The sequence below is a fragment of the Arvicanthis niloticus genome, chromosome 15 (genome assembly GCF_011762505.2).
Source record: "Arvicanthis niloticus isolate mArvNil1 chromosome 15, mArvNil1.pat.X, whole genome shotgun sequence".
NCBI lineage: Eukaryota > Metazoa > Chordata > Mammalia > Rodentia > Muridae > Arvicanthis > Arvicanthis niloticus.
In genome coordinates this window covers 24,343,899-24,358,856 of record NC_047672.1, presented here as the reverse complement: position 1 = coordinate 24,358,856, position 14,958 = coordinate 24,343,899, and the positions used below count along the sequence as shown (strand labels likewise).

The 14,958-nt window shown below is 43.0% G+C and overlaps 1 protein-coding gene across 1 annotated transcript in view; it reads right to left on the bottom strand.

Moving 5' to 3' along the window:
* Nucleotides 1-13,530, bottom strand: part of Kdm7a (lysine demethylase 7A) — a 64,270-nt gene extending 50,740 nt beyond the window's left edge. Inside the window, exon 1 of the mRNA XM_034519262.2 lies at nucleotides 13,198-13,530. Coding sequence (XP_034375153.1) covers nucleotides 13,198-13,385 — 188 coding nt within the window. The 5' untranslated portion in view covers nucleotides 13,386-13,530. The remainder of the gene's footprint in view (nucleotides 1-13,197) is intronic.
* Nucleotides 13,531-14,958: the final 1,428 nt, after the last annotated feature.

The following is a 14,958-nucleotide window of genomic DNA, read 5'->3' as shown; positions in this document are numbered from 1 at the left end:
TAACTGAACCATCCAACAGAAACTTGCACAATCCAAAGATTGCACAGTGAGGGTTGTTTGAGTTCCTTTCCTGGTTTCATTCAATGAATACTGCAGGATATTTGGTCACATTGTGAACCCCAAGATTGTAAACTTGTTGTGGCATGGCTCAGCCCTAGCGCTCACCTTTAACACAAAAGCTTTAGTTCTGTAAACAAGAACTAAATAAAGTCGAAGGTAGGTCAGGAGGCAGAGCAAGCAACCAGTTGACAGGGAGTGAACACAAGGAAGTAGAAAGGAGGGACATTGAGTTTAAGGGTATTTAAGACTGAGAAGAGGAGAGACTGCTTTCTCTTCTAGCAGATTTTCACCCCAGCATCTAGCTCCTGGGTCTTCACTGGTAAAATTGAACAGCTGGGATATTTGTTTTTTAAAACAACAAATAAACAGTCATGTGAACACATAAGCCTTTAAATAAGCCCTTTCCTCCCCAAGTTGCTTTGGTCATGGTCTTTCATCCAAGTAATAGCAACCCTAACTAGAAAGTAGGGGGGGGGGGGGGGTTGGGGGTTTTTGTTTTTTTTTTTTTCTTGTTTCTTGCTTTTTGTTTTGAGACGGGGTCAAATTTACCACAAGCTGGCTTCAATCTCACTACAGAGCAAAGAATGGCCTTGAATTTCTGATGACTGTACCTATCAGAGTGCCATGATTATAGGTATGTATCACCACTCCTGGGTCTTGTGGCACAGAAAAATCAAACTCAGGAAATCCACATGCTAGGCAAGCACTCTAGCAACTGAGTTATATAGTCCCTAAAATTCAATTCTTCCAGTAAGATAGCAAATATAAATGTAACCAAAAAATCCAATCTTCATATTCACAAATAATAACCAAACAGATAAGAAAAAGCCTCCATTTCAAACAGTAATAAAGAAAATTAAATACTTACGAATAATCTTAGCAAATGAAAAAAATCTATACAAAGAAAGACAACACACACTTAACAGATACAAAAGTGTTATGTTATAAATAGTGTTTTACTTAGAGAGAATCACTCAACATAAAATATCAGCTTACTGTTAAATTTGTAAGTTTAATGTAATCTCAATAAAAATAGCATTAAGGATTTTTTTAAATAAAATTAAGCAAGTTATTAGACTGAATATATGGCTTAATAGGAGCACTCACTGTTCTTCCCATGTCAGTCCTCACCTTAACACTGGACTGCTTACAACTGCCTGTAACTCCAACTCCAGGGGAAGCCCACATCCTTTCTGGGCCTCCTCGGGAATACAAACACATATAACATACAGACACAGAAACACATATACATATATTTAAAAATATATTTTAAAAAAAGATTAAAATTTAGGCAAGCCGGGCAGTGGTGGCACACGCCTTTAATCCTAGCACTTGGGAGGCAGAGGCAGGTGGATTTCTGAGTTCAAGGCCAGCCTGGTCTACAGAGTGAGTTCCAGGACAGCCAGGGCTACACAGAGAAACCCTGTCTCAAAAAAGCAAAAAAAAAAAAAAAAAAAAAAAAAAAAAACTAGGCAAGTAACAGTAACATCCAAATAAAAAAACCTAAATATCTTTTTTAAAAAGTCAGAAAACATTGAAGACAACAACTATGAGGACAAGACTGGCCTTATCAGACTTTAAAACATACTATAAAAGCCCCTACAATTTAAACAGTGTACTGCTGGGACAGAAATTGATGAAGAGACAAGTGAACAGAATATATAGAAACAGAATCATCCATACATGGAATTTTCAGACAGACAAACAGACACACACACACACACACACACACACACACACGCATGCATGCAAGGGTTTGGCATCTCAAAGCACTGGGGTCAATACAGACTTTCTAAAAATGATTTATCTATTTGTATGTTATTTATTTATTTTATGGATATGTGTGAATATCTGTGTATATGTATGTGTGCCACATGCATACCTGATGTTCATAGGGCCAGAAGAAGGAGTCAGATCTCCTGCAGTTACAGGCAGTTATAAGGTGCCACATGGGAGCTGGGAAACAAACTCTAGGCCTCTGCAAGAACAGCAAGTGCTCTTACCCACTGAGCCATCTCTCCAGCCCCAATATGGATTTCTTAAAGTTTTGTTTTTATTATTTTTAATAATTACTTGTAGATATGAATGTGTGCATGTAAATACAAGTGCCTGTGGAGGCCAGTGGTGTTAAAATTCCAGAAGCCAAAGTTATGATGGTTGTAAGCCACTTGACATGGGGCTTGGAATAGAGCTAGCGTCCTCTGGAGCACAGCCAGCTGAGGCATCTCCCTAGCCTACCAATATAGAGTTTTAAGAGTGCCATTTAGAAAAAAATTAGAAAAAAAAAACAAAATTATAATTTTACACTGCTGATACCAAAGCTGCTTTGAGACAGTCTTTTTTATTTAAAAAGGAAAAGAAAGAAAATATGAATGGTTAAAATACAAAACTATACAAGTACTAGAAGAAAACTGGTAAAAATTCTCTTTAACCGTGAATTAAAAAAGGATAACTCAAAGTCCTGAGCTAATTAAAAGAAAAGATTGATAAATGTGAGTATGTAACTTAAAACCTTGTTTTCATGGTTCAAAATTTGCCACAACAAACCAAAAGACAACTGAACAGTGGAAGAAACTATTATTAATTGCCACAAAGGGCTAATATCCCTAATATACCAGGAGATCTTAAAAACAGACAGAAGCCAGACATGAAGGTGGCAGGCCTATCCTCTTGGAGAGTCAGGATGATTTCAGTTCACAGTTACTCTGGGTTAAATAGTTTCAAACTGGTCTGGGATACACAGTGAGACCCACACAATGTTGGTGATAATTCAAACTGATCCAACTATTAGAAAGAAATAAAGTAACAGTAACAAAACAGTGTATGTATCATTCTCTTGCAGGTAGGACTGATGGCCACAATGGCACTGGGGACTAAACCCAGGGCCTCCTTAGCCCTCTAACTCAGTTACCCAGACTGCTCTTGAATTTGCAATCCTTCTGCTTCTGCCAAGTAGACAGGTTTATAGCTGTAACTCCATTTACCATTACTAACAATCTAAAGATGTATCTTCAGCAATATGAAAATGCATATATACATAAGGTAGCTACCTATATACAAATATAGAAGTGTTATTTGTAACTACAAAACACTATAAACAACTTAAATACCCACATACATCTGAGAAGTACAATAAAACCCAAAAGATCCACATAAGGGTTATGTAGTCACAGAGATTTAAAAAATAAGAAAGAGCCGGGCGGTGGTGGCGCACGCCTTTAATCCCAGCACTTGGGAGGCAGAGGCAGGCAGATTTCTAAGTTCAAGGCCAGCCTGGTCTACAGCCAGGACTACACAGAGAAACCCTGTCTCAAAAAACCAAAAAAAAAAAAAAGAAAGAAAGAAAAGAAAGAAAGAAAACCTCTTCAGACTGAACATGGAAAGTTATACAGCAAAGTTTAAAAAAAAAAAAAAGAACGGTCATACTATGTATAAGACTCTGATTATGAGTCCAAGCCTGGGAAAAATATGTAAAGGCTTGCCTAAAAAGCCTGACCACCTGGACACTACCTAGTGAGGAAGAAGAGAACCAATTCCACAAGTCTTGCTCATACACATGCACATACACACAGAATAAATAAAAATGTAATTTCAAGGTTTTTGTCGGTGGTGGTGGTGGTGGTGGTGGTTGGCTGGTTAGTTGTTTTGTTGTTTAGTTGGTTGGATTTAGGGGGGTGGAGGGTGTTTGGTTGGTTGGTTAGTTTGTTTTTTTGAGATTTCACAGTGTAGCCCTGGATGTCCTGGAATTCACTTTGTAGACCAGGCTGGCCTCAAATTCACAGACATCTCTACCTGCCTCTGCCTCCTGAGTGCTGGGATTAAAGGTGTGTGCCATCACCACCTATATGTAATTAAGTTTAAGGAAGGAAGGAAAGAAGGAAGGAAGGGAGGGAGGGAGGGAGGGAGGGAGGGAGGGAGGGAGGGAAGGAGGAAAGGAAGGAAGGAAGGAAGGAAGGAAGGAAGGAAGGAAGGAAGGAAGGAAGGAAGGAAAGAAAAGAAAAAAAAACACATGAGCTGGAGATACTATTCATTAGTAGACAATGGGTTTTGGATTTGTGAAGCCCTGGGTTCAGTCCTCAGCACATCCATGCATGCATGCAAGAAAGATAAACCAGGGTTAGGTTAGTGATACTGCTCAGTTACTAGAATGCTTGACGAGCACTCACAAAGCCCTGGGTTCAAACCCCATCACCACCTAAACCAAGTGGAATGAAAATCTCAGCAGGACGGTCAGAAATTCAAGGCCATTTTCAGCTACATAGCAAGTTTGAGACCAATCTAGGATACATGAAACTTTATCATTAAAAAACAAAAACAAACCTGGGGTTGGAGATGTGGCTCATCAGTTAAGAGCACTTGCTACTCTTACAGAGGACATGAGTTCAGTTCCCAACACGCATACAGTAGCTAACAACTGTCCATTAACTCCAATTCAAGGTAGGGGAGATGACAATGTCTCTTCTAGTCTCTAGGGGACCAAGCATACAAGTACATAAATAAGGCGAAACACATACATGTCATACATGTAAACTGTGTTTTTTAAAAAATCTTTAAAACAAATGTCAAACTCTTAGGACTGGGGAGGGTGGCATGCACACATGGTAGGGAATTAGGGGAACTTTCATTATATAGCCTTAGCTGGCACTGAAGTCAGAGATCCACCTGCCTCAACCTCCCAAGTGCTGAGATCACAGAAATGGACTTCTAACTTAGACTACATAGTGAAACTGTCTCAAGAAAAAACAAAAGACAAAGTGACTTTTTACGAGGGGTAGATAGAAAGGATTAGAAGGGAGAGGAATGGGAGACTGAAGAAGGGATAAGGAGACAGTGAGTTTATCTCTCATATAACTGACTTCTCAGGACCATTTAATGTTTTACATACTTGAAAAAATAAAAACAATGCTATACAATAATTTTTACTAAATGTTGTGAAGCTAAAAGCAACTATATAAAAAATGTAATCTATCTAGCAAATTTGTTTCTAACGAGGGGAAAGTCAGTAATTCTAGAACTCCATTATACATGCACTAAGATTCAACAAATAAGAATGTTTTAGATAAGAGCTAAGTTTCCCACTATTGGACAAAAAAAAAAAAAAAAAAGTAAGACTAAAAAAAGAGAAAAACTAAAAGGAGCCCTGTGCTGTTAGGTACCACTGTGAAAGCTTATGGTCTGTATTGTATGTGGACAAGAAGGTCTAGAAATAAAGGTGAATGCATGTGGATGATATTGTATTTCCTAGCTCTGTCCACTGAGAAAGCCTAGACATAATGTCAAGTTTATAACCAACCAGAGCTTGATTTCTAAACACTGCTCTCTATTAAATAAAATATAAATAAATAGAAAAATCATAAATAAGCATTAAACCACACTATAGAAAATGTGATCTGTCTTTAATGGAAAACTCAAGGATAACAACAGAAACAAAATGCACTGCTTATAAAGAACAAAACACACCTTTATCTGCAGTGCTCAGGAGGCAGAAGTAGGCAGATCTCTGTGAGTTCGAAGCCAGCCTGATCTACAAAGTGAGTCCAGGGCAGCCAGGGCTACAAAGCCTTGAAAACAACAAAGAACAAAGCCTTAGTACACAGCAGCTGTAAACGCAACACCCACCAGCTGTTCAAAAGCTGTACAAATGATCTCCATTTGGTTTCCATGCATGCCTGAAACCACTACAGCTCCTGCCAGACAGACTGTCTTACACCTGTTCTGTTCTTATTTCAAGTCCTCCACCTCACTTCAAAAAGAAAGAGCAGAAAACTCTATTAAATACCTAAAAAAAAAAATAAATAAACAAACAAGCAGGAATCAGCTCCAAACTGATAGTTACAAGCTCAGTGATAGTAAATAGACAGTTCAACGAGAAAACACTTCTCTCCTAAGATTAAACTGCCCTAGCAGGGAAAGAAGTTGGCCCAGCACTCAGGAGGATGAATGAAGCAGGAAGACCATGACATCCTACCCCTACTCGAAAAGAAGTCAAAAATCAAAAAGTAACCCAAAAGTTCAGTAATTCGGCTCCTCTTATAGGAAGATATGTGCTCACTTAGGTTTATAGTAACACTAAGACATCATTAAGAATTGTGTCTACAAAACACTTTTAAAAATAATTCCAATCCCTATTGAAGAAGGGGGCTACAGAGTGGTATTAGGGCAGTCTTTCTGTGCATTGTGTAAAGGCTGTATCTGTATTATTCAAAGGTTGCTTTCTGTTCCTAGAGATCATCACCTGCCTCAGTATTTTGTAACCATACACTTCCCTCACCTTTTGAATGGCTTAATAAAGAGCTGACAGCCAATCACTGAAACAAGGGAAGAATGGTGGGACTTGCAGGCAGCAATAGATAGGCTCTGAGAGAAGACTAGGCTCCAAAGGATTCACTAGAGAGTCAGGTATGGAACTGATTGAAAGGTAGTAATAATAGGCCATGTGGCAGACATGGACTAGAATAGTTGGGTTTATTTACGTTAGACAAGGCTAGTTGGGAGGTTTCCAACTATAGTGCCTAACCTATACTAAACAATAATAAATCTCTTGTGTCATTATTCCGCAGGTCTGAGACAGTCCAGCAATAGAGTGAGAGGTGAAAAAAAGTTTAGCATCGCCCAGGCTATCCTTGAATTTTGTCCTTGGTGCTAGGATTACAGGTGTAAACCACCACATTCTTGGGGGGGGGGGGATGGTTTTTTGGTTGGTTGGTTGGTTTTGGGGTTTTTTTGTTTGGTTTGGTTCTTTTTTTTTTTTTTTTTTTTTTTTTTTTTTTTGAGACAAGGTCTCATTATATAGCCTTGGCCAGCCCAGAACTTGACATTTACCAGGATGACCTTGAACTCAGAGATCCACCTACCTCTGCCAATTCCAATTAGAAACAAACAAACAAAAAACAAAATCAAAAACAAAAAAAAACAAGAAAAGCCCTGGTCAGTGGTGGCCCACGTCTTTAATCCCAGCACTTGGGAGGCAGAGGCAGGTGGATTTCTGAGTTTGAGGCCAGCCTGGTCTACAGAGTGAATTCCAGGACAGCCAGGACTATACAGAGAAACCCTGTCTCAAAAAACAAAAACAAGAAAAGCTAAATAAGAATCCAATAAGAAATCATTTATAACAAGGATAAGCAGAGTTAAATGAGGGAAGCTGCCAATATTTTATTAATAAATTTTTGTCCCTGGGACATTTATAATTTTAACATATTTCATTTAAAATATTTTTTATAAATAAACTTAAAAAAAAAATTTTAAAGGGTGGAGAGATGGCTCAGTGGTTAACAGCACTAACTGCTCTTCCAAAGGTCCTGAGTTCAATTCCCAGCAACCACATGATGGCTCATAACCATTTATAATGGGATCCAACACCTTCTTCTGGTGTGTCTGATGTGTCTAAAGTCAGCAACAGTGTATGCACATATATAAAATAAACAAGCCTTTTAAAAATTAAATATATATGTATATATTGTTTAAGTTTTATTTTTATTTGTATGTGTGTGGGAGGTGCCCAGAAGTCAGAAGAGGACATCACTGGAGCTAGAGTTATAGAGAGCTGTGAGCCACCAAACATTGATGCTGAGAACCAAATGTGTGTCTCCTGCAAGGGCATGCACAAGGGAGCAGGTATCTGTTCTGGCCCCCAAAATAATCTTTTCTTAAAAGAACCAAGAAAGTCAGGTGTCTACAGCCATCTCCCTCTGAAACATGTATTCTATCTGCACACCATCAACAAAGACAAACCAAGACCCTGTTCCTAAGCTAGCTACAGCCCTAGAGAAGACTTAGGACCCTTACTGACACAGAGATGTGCTAAGATCAGATACTATCACACCTTCTTGTTGTACAGTTCTGGGAAGGTTATGTAATTCTAACCCTTGGATTCCTATTGTAAAATGAGGATAATAATAACACATATCCAAGATGTGAGAACTAAATGTGTTAAGTCTAGTGTAATCAGATAGTGCCTAGGACTGGTAAAACATTCAGTACATGTTACAGTATCTGAGAACTGCCCAATCAACAGTATTACCCAATAAAATTCTTCTATCCCCATATACAAATTTCTCCATTCAAACATGGGGGGAGGGGTGGATAATATAAAACATTAATACACTGGATTTCATGGGAAAAGATTGTATTCCTAGCTACTCAGGAGGCTGAGGCAGAAAGCTCACAAGTTCAAGGTGTGTCCAGCTACAGAATAAGTTCAGGGCTAGCCCAGGCAACTTAGTGAGATCCTGCCTGAAATTAAAAAATAAAGACGGCTGGAGATATACATATATATATATATATATATATATATATATATATATATATATATATATATATAAATAAATGATAGGTAGAGGGCTTGCCTCAAATGGACAAGGCCTCAGGTTCAATTACACACACATACACACACACACACACACACACACACACACACTCGACATTCATAAATTACCCAAACTGACTCAACCATTTAAAGCATCAGCTACTAGATTTCTGTAATTGCCTTAGTGGTCTGCCTGCTTCACCTCTGTGCCCTCCGGTCCATTCTCATGTACCAGCAGAGAGGTCTTCAGTGCCCGGAATCAAATGCAGAAGTCCTCACATATACTGCTCATCTACACACTAAGATCAAGACCATGAAAGAGCCTTAAAAAAGATTGTCAATTTTTCACATCTCAACCCAAGGTAAACCATTTGTTTTACAGTAAAGTTTAAAGTACTAACTAGCCCTGTTCTACAGAAGCAACAGTGGTCTCTTGTACTTCTCTCCAAATAGATGTTCTGACTCTCCTAGAAGATCTCCTAGAAGCATGCCCACACTCAGGATATCGGATTTCCTTTTCCGTTGGCCCAGCACTTTGTCAGCATCTTGAGCACAGGGATTTCAACAAGCTCACCACACAGAAGAGGCATCACCAACACCTGACCTACCTTTTCCCCAACTCAGCCTCTTCACATACCCACTTGTCATATTTGTCTCTCACTCTTCCCACCTAGCACGTGAGAACAAAGCTTTTGTTCTGTCCTCCACTCCTCTCCTGGCACCAAGAACAGCGCCCAGTACACTATAGACTGAACCAAACAACTCCATGACACAGCACAGTAGGCTTTCCACTCAGGAAAGAAGGGGAATTCACAAAATCTTGTTTGTCAGCCACCAAAATGGCCAGTTCTTAATTTTAAAATCTTTTTGTTGTTCTCTTTTGTTTGGGGACATGGTTTCACTACATAGCCCTGGTTGGACTGGAACTTGCTCTTTAGACCAGGCTAGCCTACAACTCACAGAGCTCTGCCTGCCTGTGCCTCCTGAGTCCTGGGATTAAAAGCAGTATATATTTTATATCTACCTTCCTACATTCAACTCAGCATCTGTGAGTTTAGTCCATGTTGCTGCATAAGTCAACAAAACATTCTTTCTAATTGCTGTTAGTCTGCTTTATGAATATTCTAGACTTGTGCAATCTACTGTTAATATTTGAGTTGTTTTGGTTTGAGGATAGTTATAAGCCATTTTAAGGCAGTTTTTTGGTAAAGATTTTTTTTTTTAATCTTTTATTTTGTTTTTAGACACTCCCACTAAGTAACCCAGGCTAGCATCACATTTGTGCTGCCTGCCATCCAGCTACAGAGTGCTGGCTAACAGTCATGAACCATCATACCTACATTTTTTTTATAATCTTCACTTATATACAAATTGCCAAAGTTGTTTGTCAAAGAAAGTTACTAAAACTTTATATTACCAAAACCACGGGGAACTAAATGGTGCTGCTGAAGAAGAAACAGAGTACTCTTTCAGAGGCCAGCCTGATCTACAGTGTGAGTTCCAGGACAGCCAGGGCTACACAGAGAAACCCTGTCTCAAAAAAACAAATAAATAAATAAATAAATAAATAAATAAAATTTCAAATAGGATTTAAAATATGACCAAAAGTATACCCTAGTTTAAAAAAAAAAGTAACAATTCATAAAGCAAATTCCAATTTTGTTCTTTTAAGGATATAAAAAAGTTATACATCAAATATTAAATAGTAGTTATTCATGAAAAATATGGATTTATATGTATTTGTATTTCTCTCTAATTTTTAATTTTTGTAAAATCTAAAGAATGTGTGATTACAAAGATTAATATAACGTTTAAACAGGACACAACAAACATTCTCATGCAATTTAACTAACTTGAACAGTAATGCTGTTGTTCATGGGATGATCAAAGTCATACAGCCTGGAATTCGGAGGGTTGGGCAGTACCAGGGTGGACCTTCACTATCTCACTTCCACCAGGCCTGGAGAACTCTGTTTACGACAGAAGGACGCCCCCTAGGAGAATCTGCGGAGCTCTCAGCTCACTGACCCAAGTATCTAATATACAATCACAACCCGTTGGCTTGGGAAGGCTGAGGTGCGGAAACTCCTGCTCGCGAAGAAAGCACCAAAGCTTAAGTCTCCACCGAACTACATCAAGGAAGGCCCTTTCCGGTTTTTGCCAGACTAAATTATGGCAAGTTTTGAGGTTCCCATACAGTAGATATGCCTGATAAAGGTACCTGTCATGCAAGCATAGCTATCTGAACTGTCCCTAGAACACACACCACAGCACACAATAACAACAGATTAAAAATGAGTTTTAAAAATTATCCATGTAAAGCCTGTTTATCTGCACTGCTCCTCTGCAGATGGACTATTTTTGGAAACCTGAGGATGGGTATTAAGATATACCTTTGTACTTTAGGGACCAATTCTCACATAAATAAATAATGTTTAATAATTAGTGCATAAGTAACTTCACTTTTTAAAAATTACTCAGAATAAATACCAATCATAAAAGGACATATAGGTTCTAAATTATCAATATTTAAAAATTAGACTTAATAAGAAGATACCACTTTTATGGGGCACAACAATAAGACTAACTTTTCTAATGTCTGATATATAAACCACATTAACATCTCAAAGTTAAGGGGTCAAAAAGCCCCTGGGCTCACCTGAGTCACCTCTACAGATGAAATTACTGCCTCTTCAACTGCTCTTCACAAACTGGCACTTAAATGTGTGACAAAATGGCCAGGAAACACCTGAGGTTTGTCATGCTCCAGCATTTAGGCACCTAATTTAAGACCAAAAGCTGCAACTGGGCATGGTGGTACATGTTTTTAGTCCCAGCACTTGGGAGGCAGAAGCAACCAAATGTGAGTTCAATGCCAGTCAAGTCTACAAAGCAAATTTCAGAATAGCCAGGTCTATCCAATTTAAAAAAAAAAAAAAAAGAAAGAAAGAAAAAAAAAACTGTCTCAAAGGAGAAAACAAAAACAAAACCTCTGATGACAGGCTTGCAGCACAAATATGAGCCTGAGCTTTGACTCTCCAGAACCCATGTGACAATAGAAGTGTTAAAACCGCAAGCCTACAGCTTACTAACCTATCTAACCTCTGAAATACACAACAAGGCATATTTTTGTCCAATAGTGGCCCAGAAACTTCAAACTTTTCAGTAATTACAACTAATTATTGTTTTATTCTTTTTAGAACTTAATGTTGGATACTCAATTCTGGTTGCCTGGAATGTTATAGAAGCAGAGAATGTAGGCATAGAATTGGAAAGGTTTGGTATCTACAAATTTCTCTTTTATGTATAATCAAAATATAGGAAAACATTTTACTAAGTGACATTACCCTCCACCAGACTGCTTAAGTTTGCCTTTACAAAAATGAGCACATTGCCCCTTTTAAAATGATTCGTTTGTGTGTGTTATCTGTTGTCAGTCATGTAACTTTAAAATTCAGTACATTTTAACTGCACTTGAAAATTAAGTCAAACTCTACATAGTTGTCAACACAGAAAGAACCCTGTAATTTCAATGGTTTTCTCTCCCCAGACCAGTAGAGGGAGACTAAGACATCTGGCCTGGTGGTGCAATGTTTCTGTAAAATTGGGGAGGGGGAGCGGAGGCTGTATTTAAATGTCCTGCTGTCAATCAAAGGATACTTCCTACAACCACAGTCACCATATCAGCTATAACTCCCAAGCGGGCTCTTGTCAAGATACAACATACAACGGTGGCCAGAAAACCTGCCTCACCTAAAGGTGACCGCAGGCTTTGCCACAACACCCAAATAAGGACTTTGGGAGCCCAACCCCAACTAGTTTCTTTGTTTAAATGCCTGCGAATCCCTCCCACGCCGGAGTCAAGAGGCTCTGGCGCCGCCCTTTATTAGCCTCACACTTTGATTACAAAACACACGAGTCGGCGGCCTGGCTGCGGAGGCGGCCCGAGCTCTCCGAAACGTCAAACCTGCGGTGCGGCGGCGGCATCGGAGGGCATCGTCCGCCACCGCACCGCCCCAAAGTTGGATGGCCGCAGCGCCCGGGCCACCGCTGCGGGCCGTCCGGGTGTCGCCGGAGACGCACTCAGTGTAAAGTTTGAGGCGCTACAGCGACGCCGGGAGGGTCTGTGGCGACGTCCCCCCGCCCGGACCGCCCGCCCCCGGCCGTAGGGGGGTGTGTTGCGGGGTGGGCCAGTGGCTAGCCAAACTGTGCGGTGACGGAGCCCCGCACCTCGCAAGCCGCGAGTGCCACATCTGTTGCTCTGTTTACTCGCGCCGTCATCCCACCGCCCCGTCCCGCCGCCCGAGGAAGTTTGATAAAGAGAGAAGGGGGCGCGACGGGACCCGCGGCGGGGGCGACGCGCGACCGGACAGAGCGGCGGCCGCCCGGAAGCGCAGCAAGCGCGGCGGCCGGCGAGGGCAGGCACGGGGCAGCAGGAGCCCGGGACACAGCGGCCGGCGGCAGCCAGGACAGTGGGGGACCGCGGGCTGCGGGCCTGCCTGCGCTCCGCCGCCACCCGAGCCGTGTCGCTCGCCGCGTCCCCTCACCCGGGCTTCCCCTGCCAACTTCTCCGCCGGCCCCTTTGTTCCTGTTTGTTGTGGCGACTCTTCGCCCGGGCCGGCCGAGCCCACCGGCTCCGCTCCGCAGCCTGCCAGGCAACCGGGGGCCCCCCGCTCTCGCCTCCACCGGGCCCGGGGACTCGGTGCCTAAGAGTCGGGACGTGGGGCGAGACGCGGTGGCCCAGCCCGAGGGAGGCACTGGCGGCAGGGGCAGCCGCTGCGGCTGGTCGGTGGCCGCAGGCGACGGCGGTGGTAGTAAGGGGGTTTATTTACCTGCCGTGGAACCAGTCTTTGCAGACATCGCACTCGATCATGAAGCGGTTCACGTCGTACGGCTGCCGGCATACACAGTACACTGGCGGTGGCGGAGGGGGCGCTGAGGCCCGACCCGGAGCCGACACCGCTGCCGCGGCGGCTCCAGCTGCTGCTCCCGCGGCCACCGCCGCCGCCGCTCCGGCCATCTTTAAAAAACACACACACGCTCGCTCCTCCGCTCGCCGACTGGAGCGAGCGCAGCCGCCAGCCAGCGCCGCCTCCTGCAGCAGCCGGAGCAGCAGCCCCGGCGGCGGCGGCGGCGGCGGCGGCGGCAGCAGCGGCGGCGGCGCCTTAGTGCGCGCGCGCGAGCAAGGTCGCGGCTGAGGGGCGGGGGCGGCGCGCGCGACGCGCGAGGCCGGTCGGCTGCTTCCGGCGCTCAGCGCGGGGCCGTGCGTCTCGCGCACGTTCTCAGCCCCGGCGCGCGCTCCCTGCACCTTCCGAGCCGACCTGCGCAGCGACCCACAGAAGGGCTGGCGGGCCGGGCAGGGGGCGGAGACGCCGTGAGGGCACGCGCCGCAGCGGCGGCGGCGGCGGGCGCGCGACTCCGGACGGAGGAGGACGGCGGGAGCGTGCGTGGAGCGGCTTTCGCTGTTCCTGAGTGAAAGCCCAGGCCGGGGGGAAGTTCCTGCCGCGTGAAAGGTGGACGCTGTGGCTGCGTTCTGAGGCAGAGAAGCTAGGAAGCTTCAGCCCTCCGGGGTCGCCTCGCCTCACGTCAGTTAGCAGCCGCCCACTGAGGATGCCACCCCCGTCCTGCGTGGGCCCCAACTGGGGTGACACGTCAGGCAGTTGTGCCTCTCGAGGTGGAGGAACGCCTTGTGAAAAGCACTCAAACTTCCGAAAGCGTCGCGCCCAAATTCCCAGAGAGCAACTTGGAAATCTGTGTGCTGATTGGAGCCGCTGTTAGGGGGAAGAACGTTGTCTCCAGGAGGAATTCCGTTAATATCTGCCGCCAAGGGGGAACCAGGCTTGGGATGGGGTTGGTGAGAGGAATGAAGAACCGGTGGTTTTATAAATAACATAACTTGGCTGTGGCTGCTCTGGTCTGCTAATTGGGAAAGTGGGGAGAAAATTTGAAACGTCTTTTCCCTGGGAAGGGAGATGCTAAAAAAAAAAGGGGAGGGGGGAGGAATCCTTTAGGAGTTCTCTGTGTACCACAGGCCATCACTGTTTTTTAGTCAAAGATGAAGCTGAAGCAGAATTGAGGTGATAAACTGAAGAATAAAAGTACCCAACGAATTTCGAATAGAGAAAACTGAACAGAATGTTAAGAATTATCAAATCAACGTGGAAGCTGAATTTCTGTGAGCATTTATATCCAGAGAAAGCAACAAAGCTCCCTAGGTAACCTTTGCTTGGGAACAGGAGCAGGTGAGCCAACTCACTGTCCCCAGGCAGTGAAGCTCCCTGCTTTAGTCTAGTCTTTATTTTTAATTTTTTTAAGTGGAGGAATTCGAGTAAATTGCCAGTCTCAGAAGTGGAACCAAACTTGTTTCTTTATTCTATGTCCAATCCTTTCTGTACCACACCTCTGTTTCTCACATACATCACAGGAAAAGAAAAGCCTGAAAATCATGGTTGACACAAACCCAATGAATTTGAAGTATACGTAATTTTAGCATATGTACCACGGGTTGACCAATTCCTGAAAGATCTATTAAAAATTCCAGTTAATAGTACCTCCTCTAATTACCTCACTCGGGCAGAAGAAGAAAGGGAAAA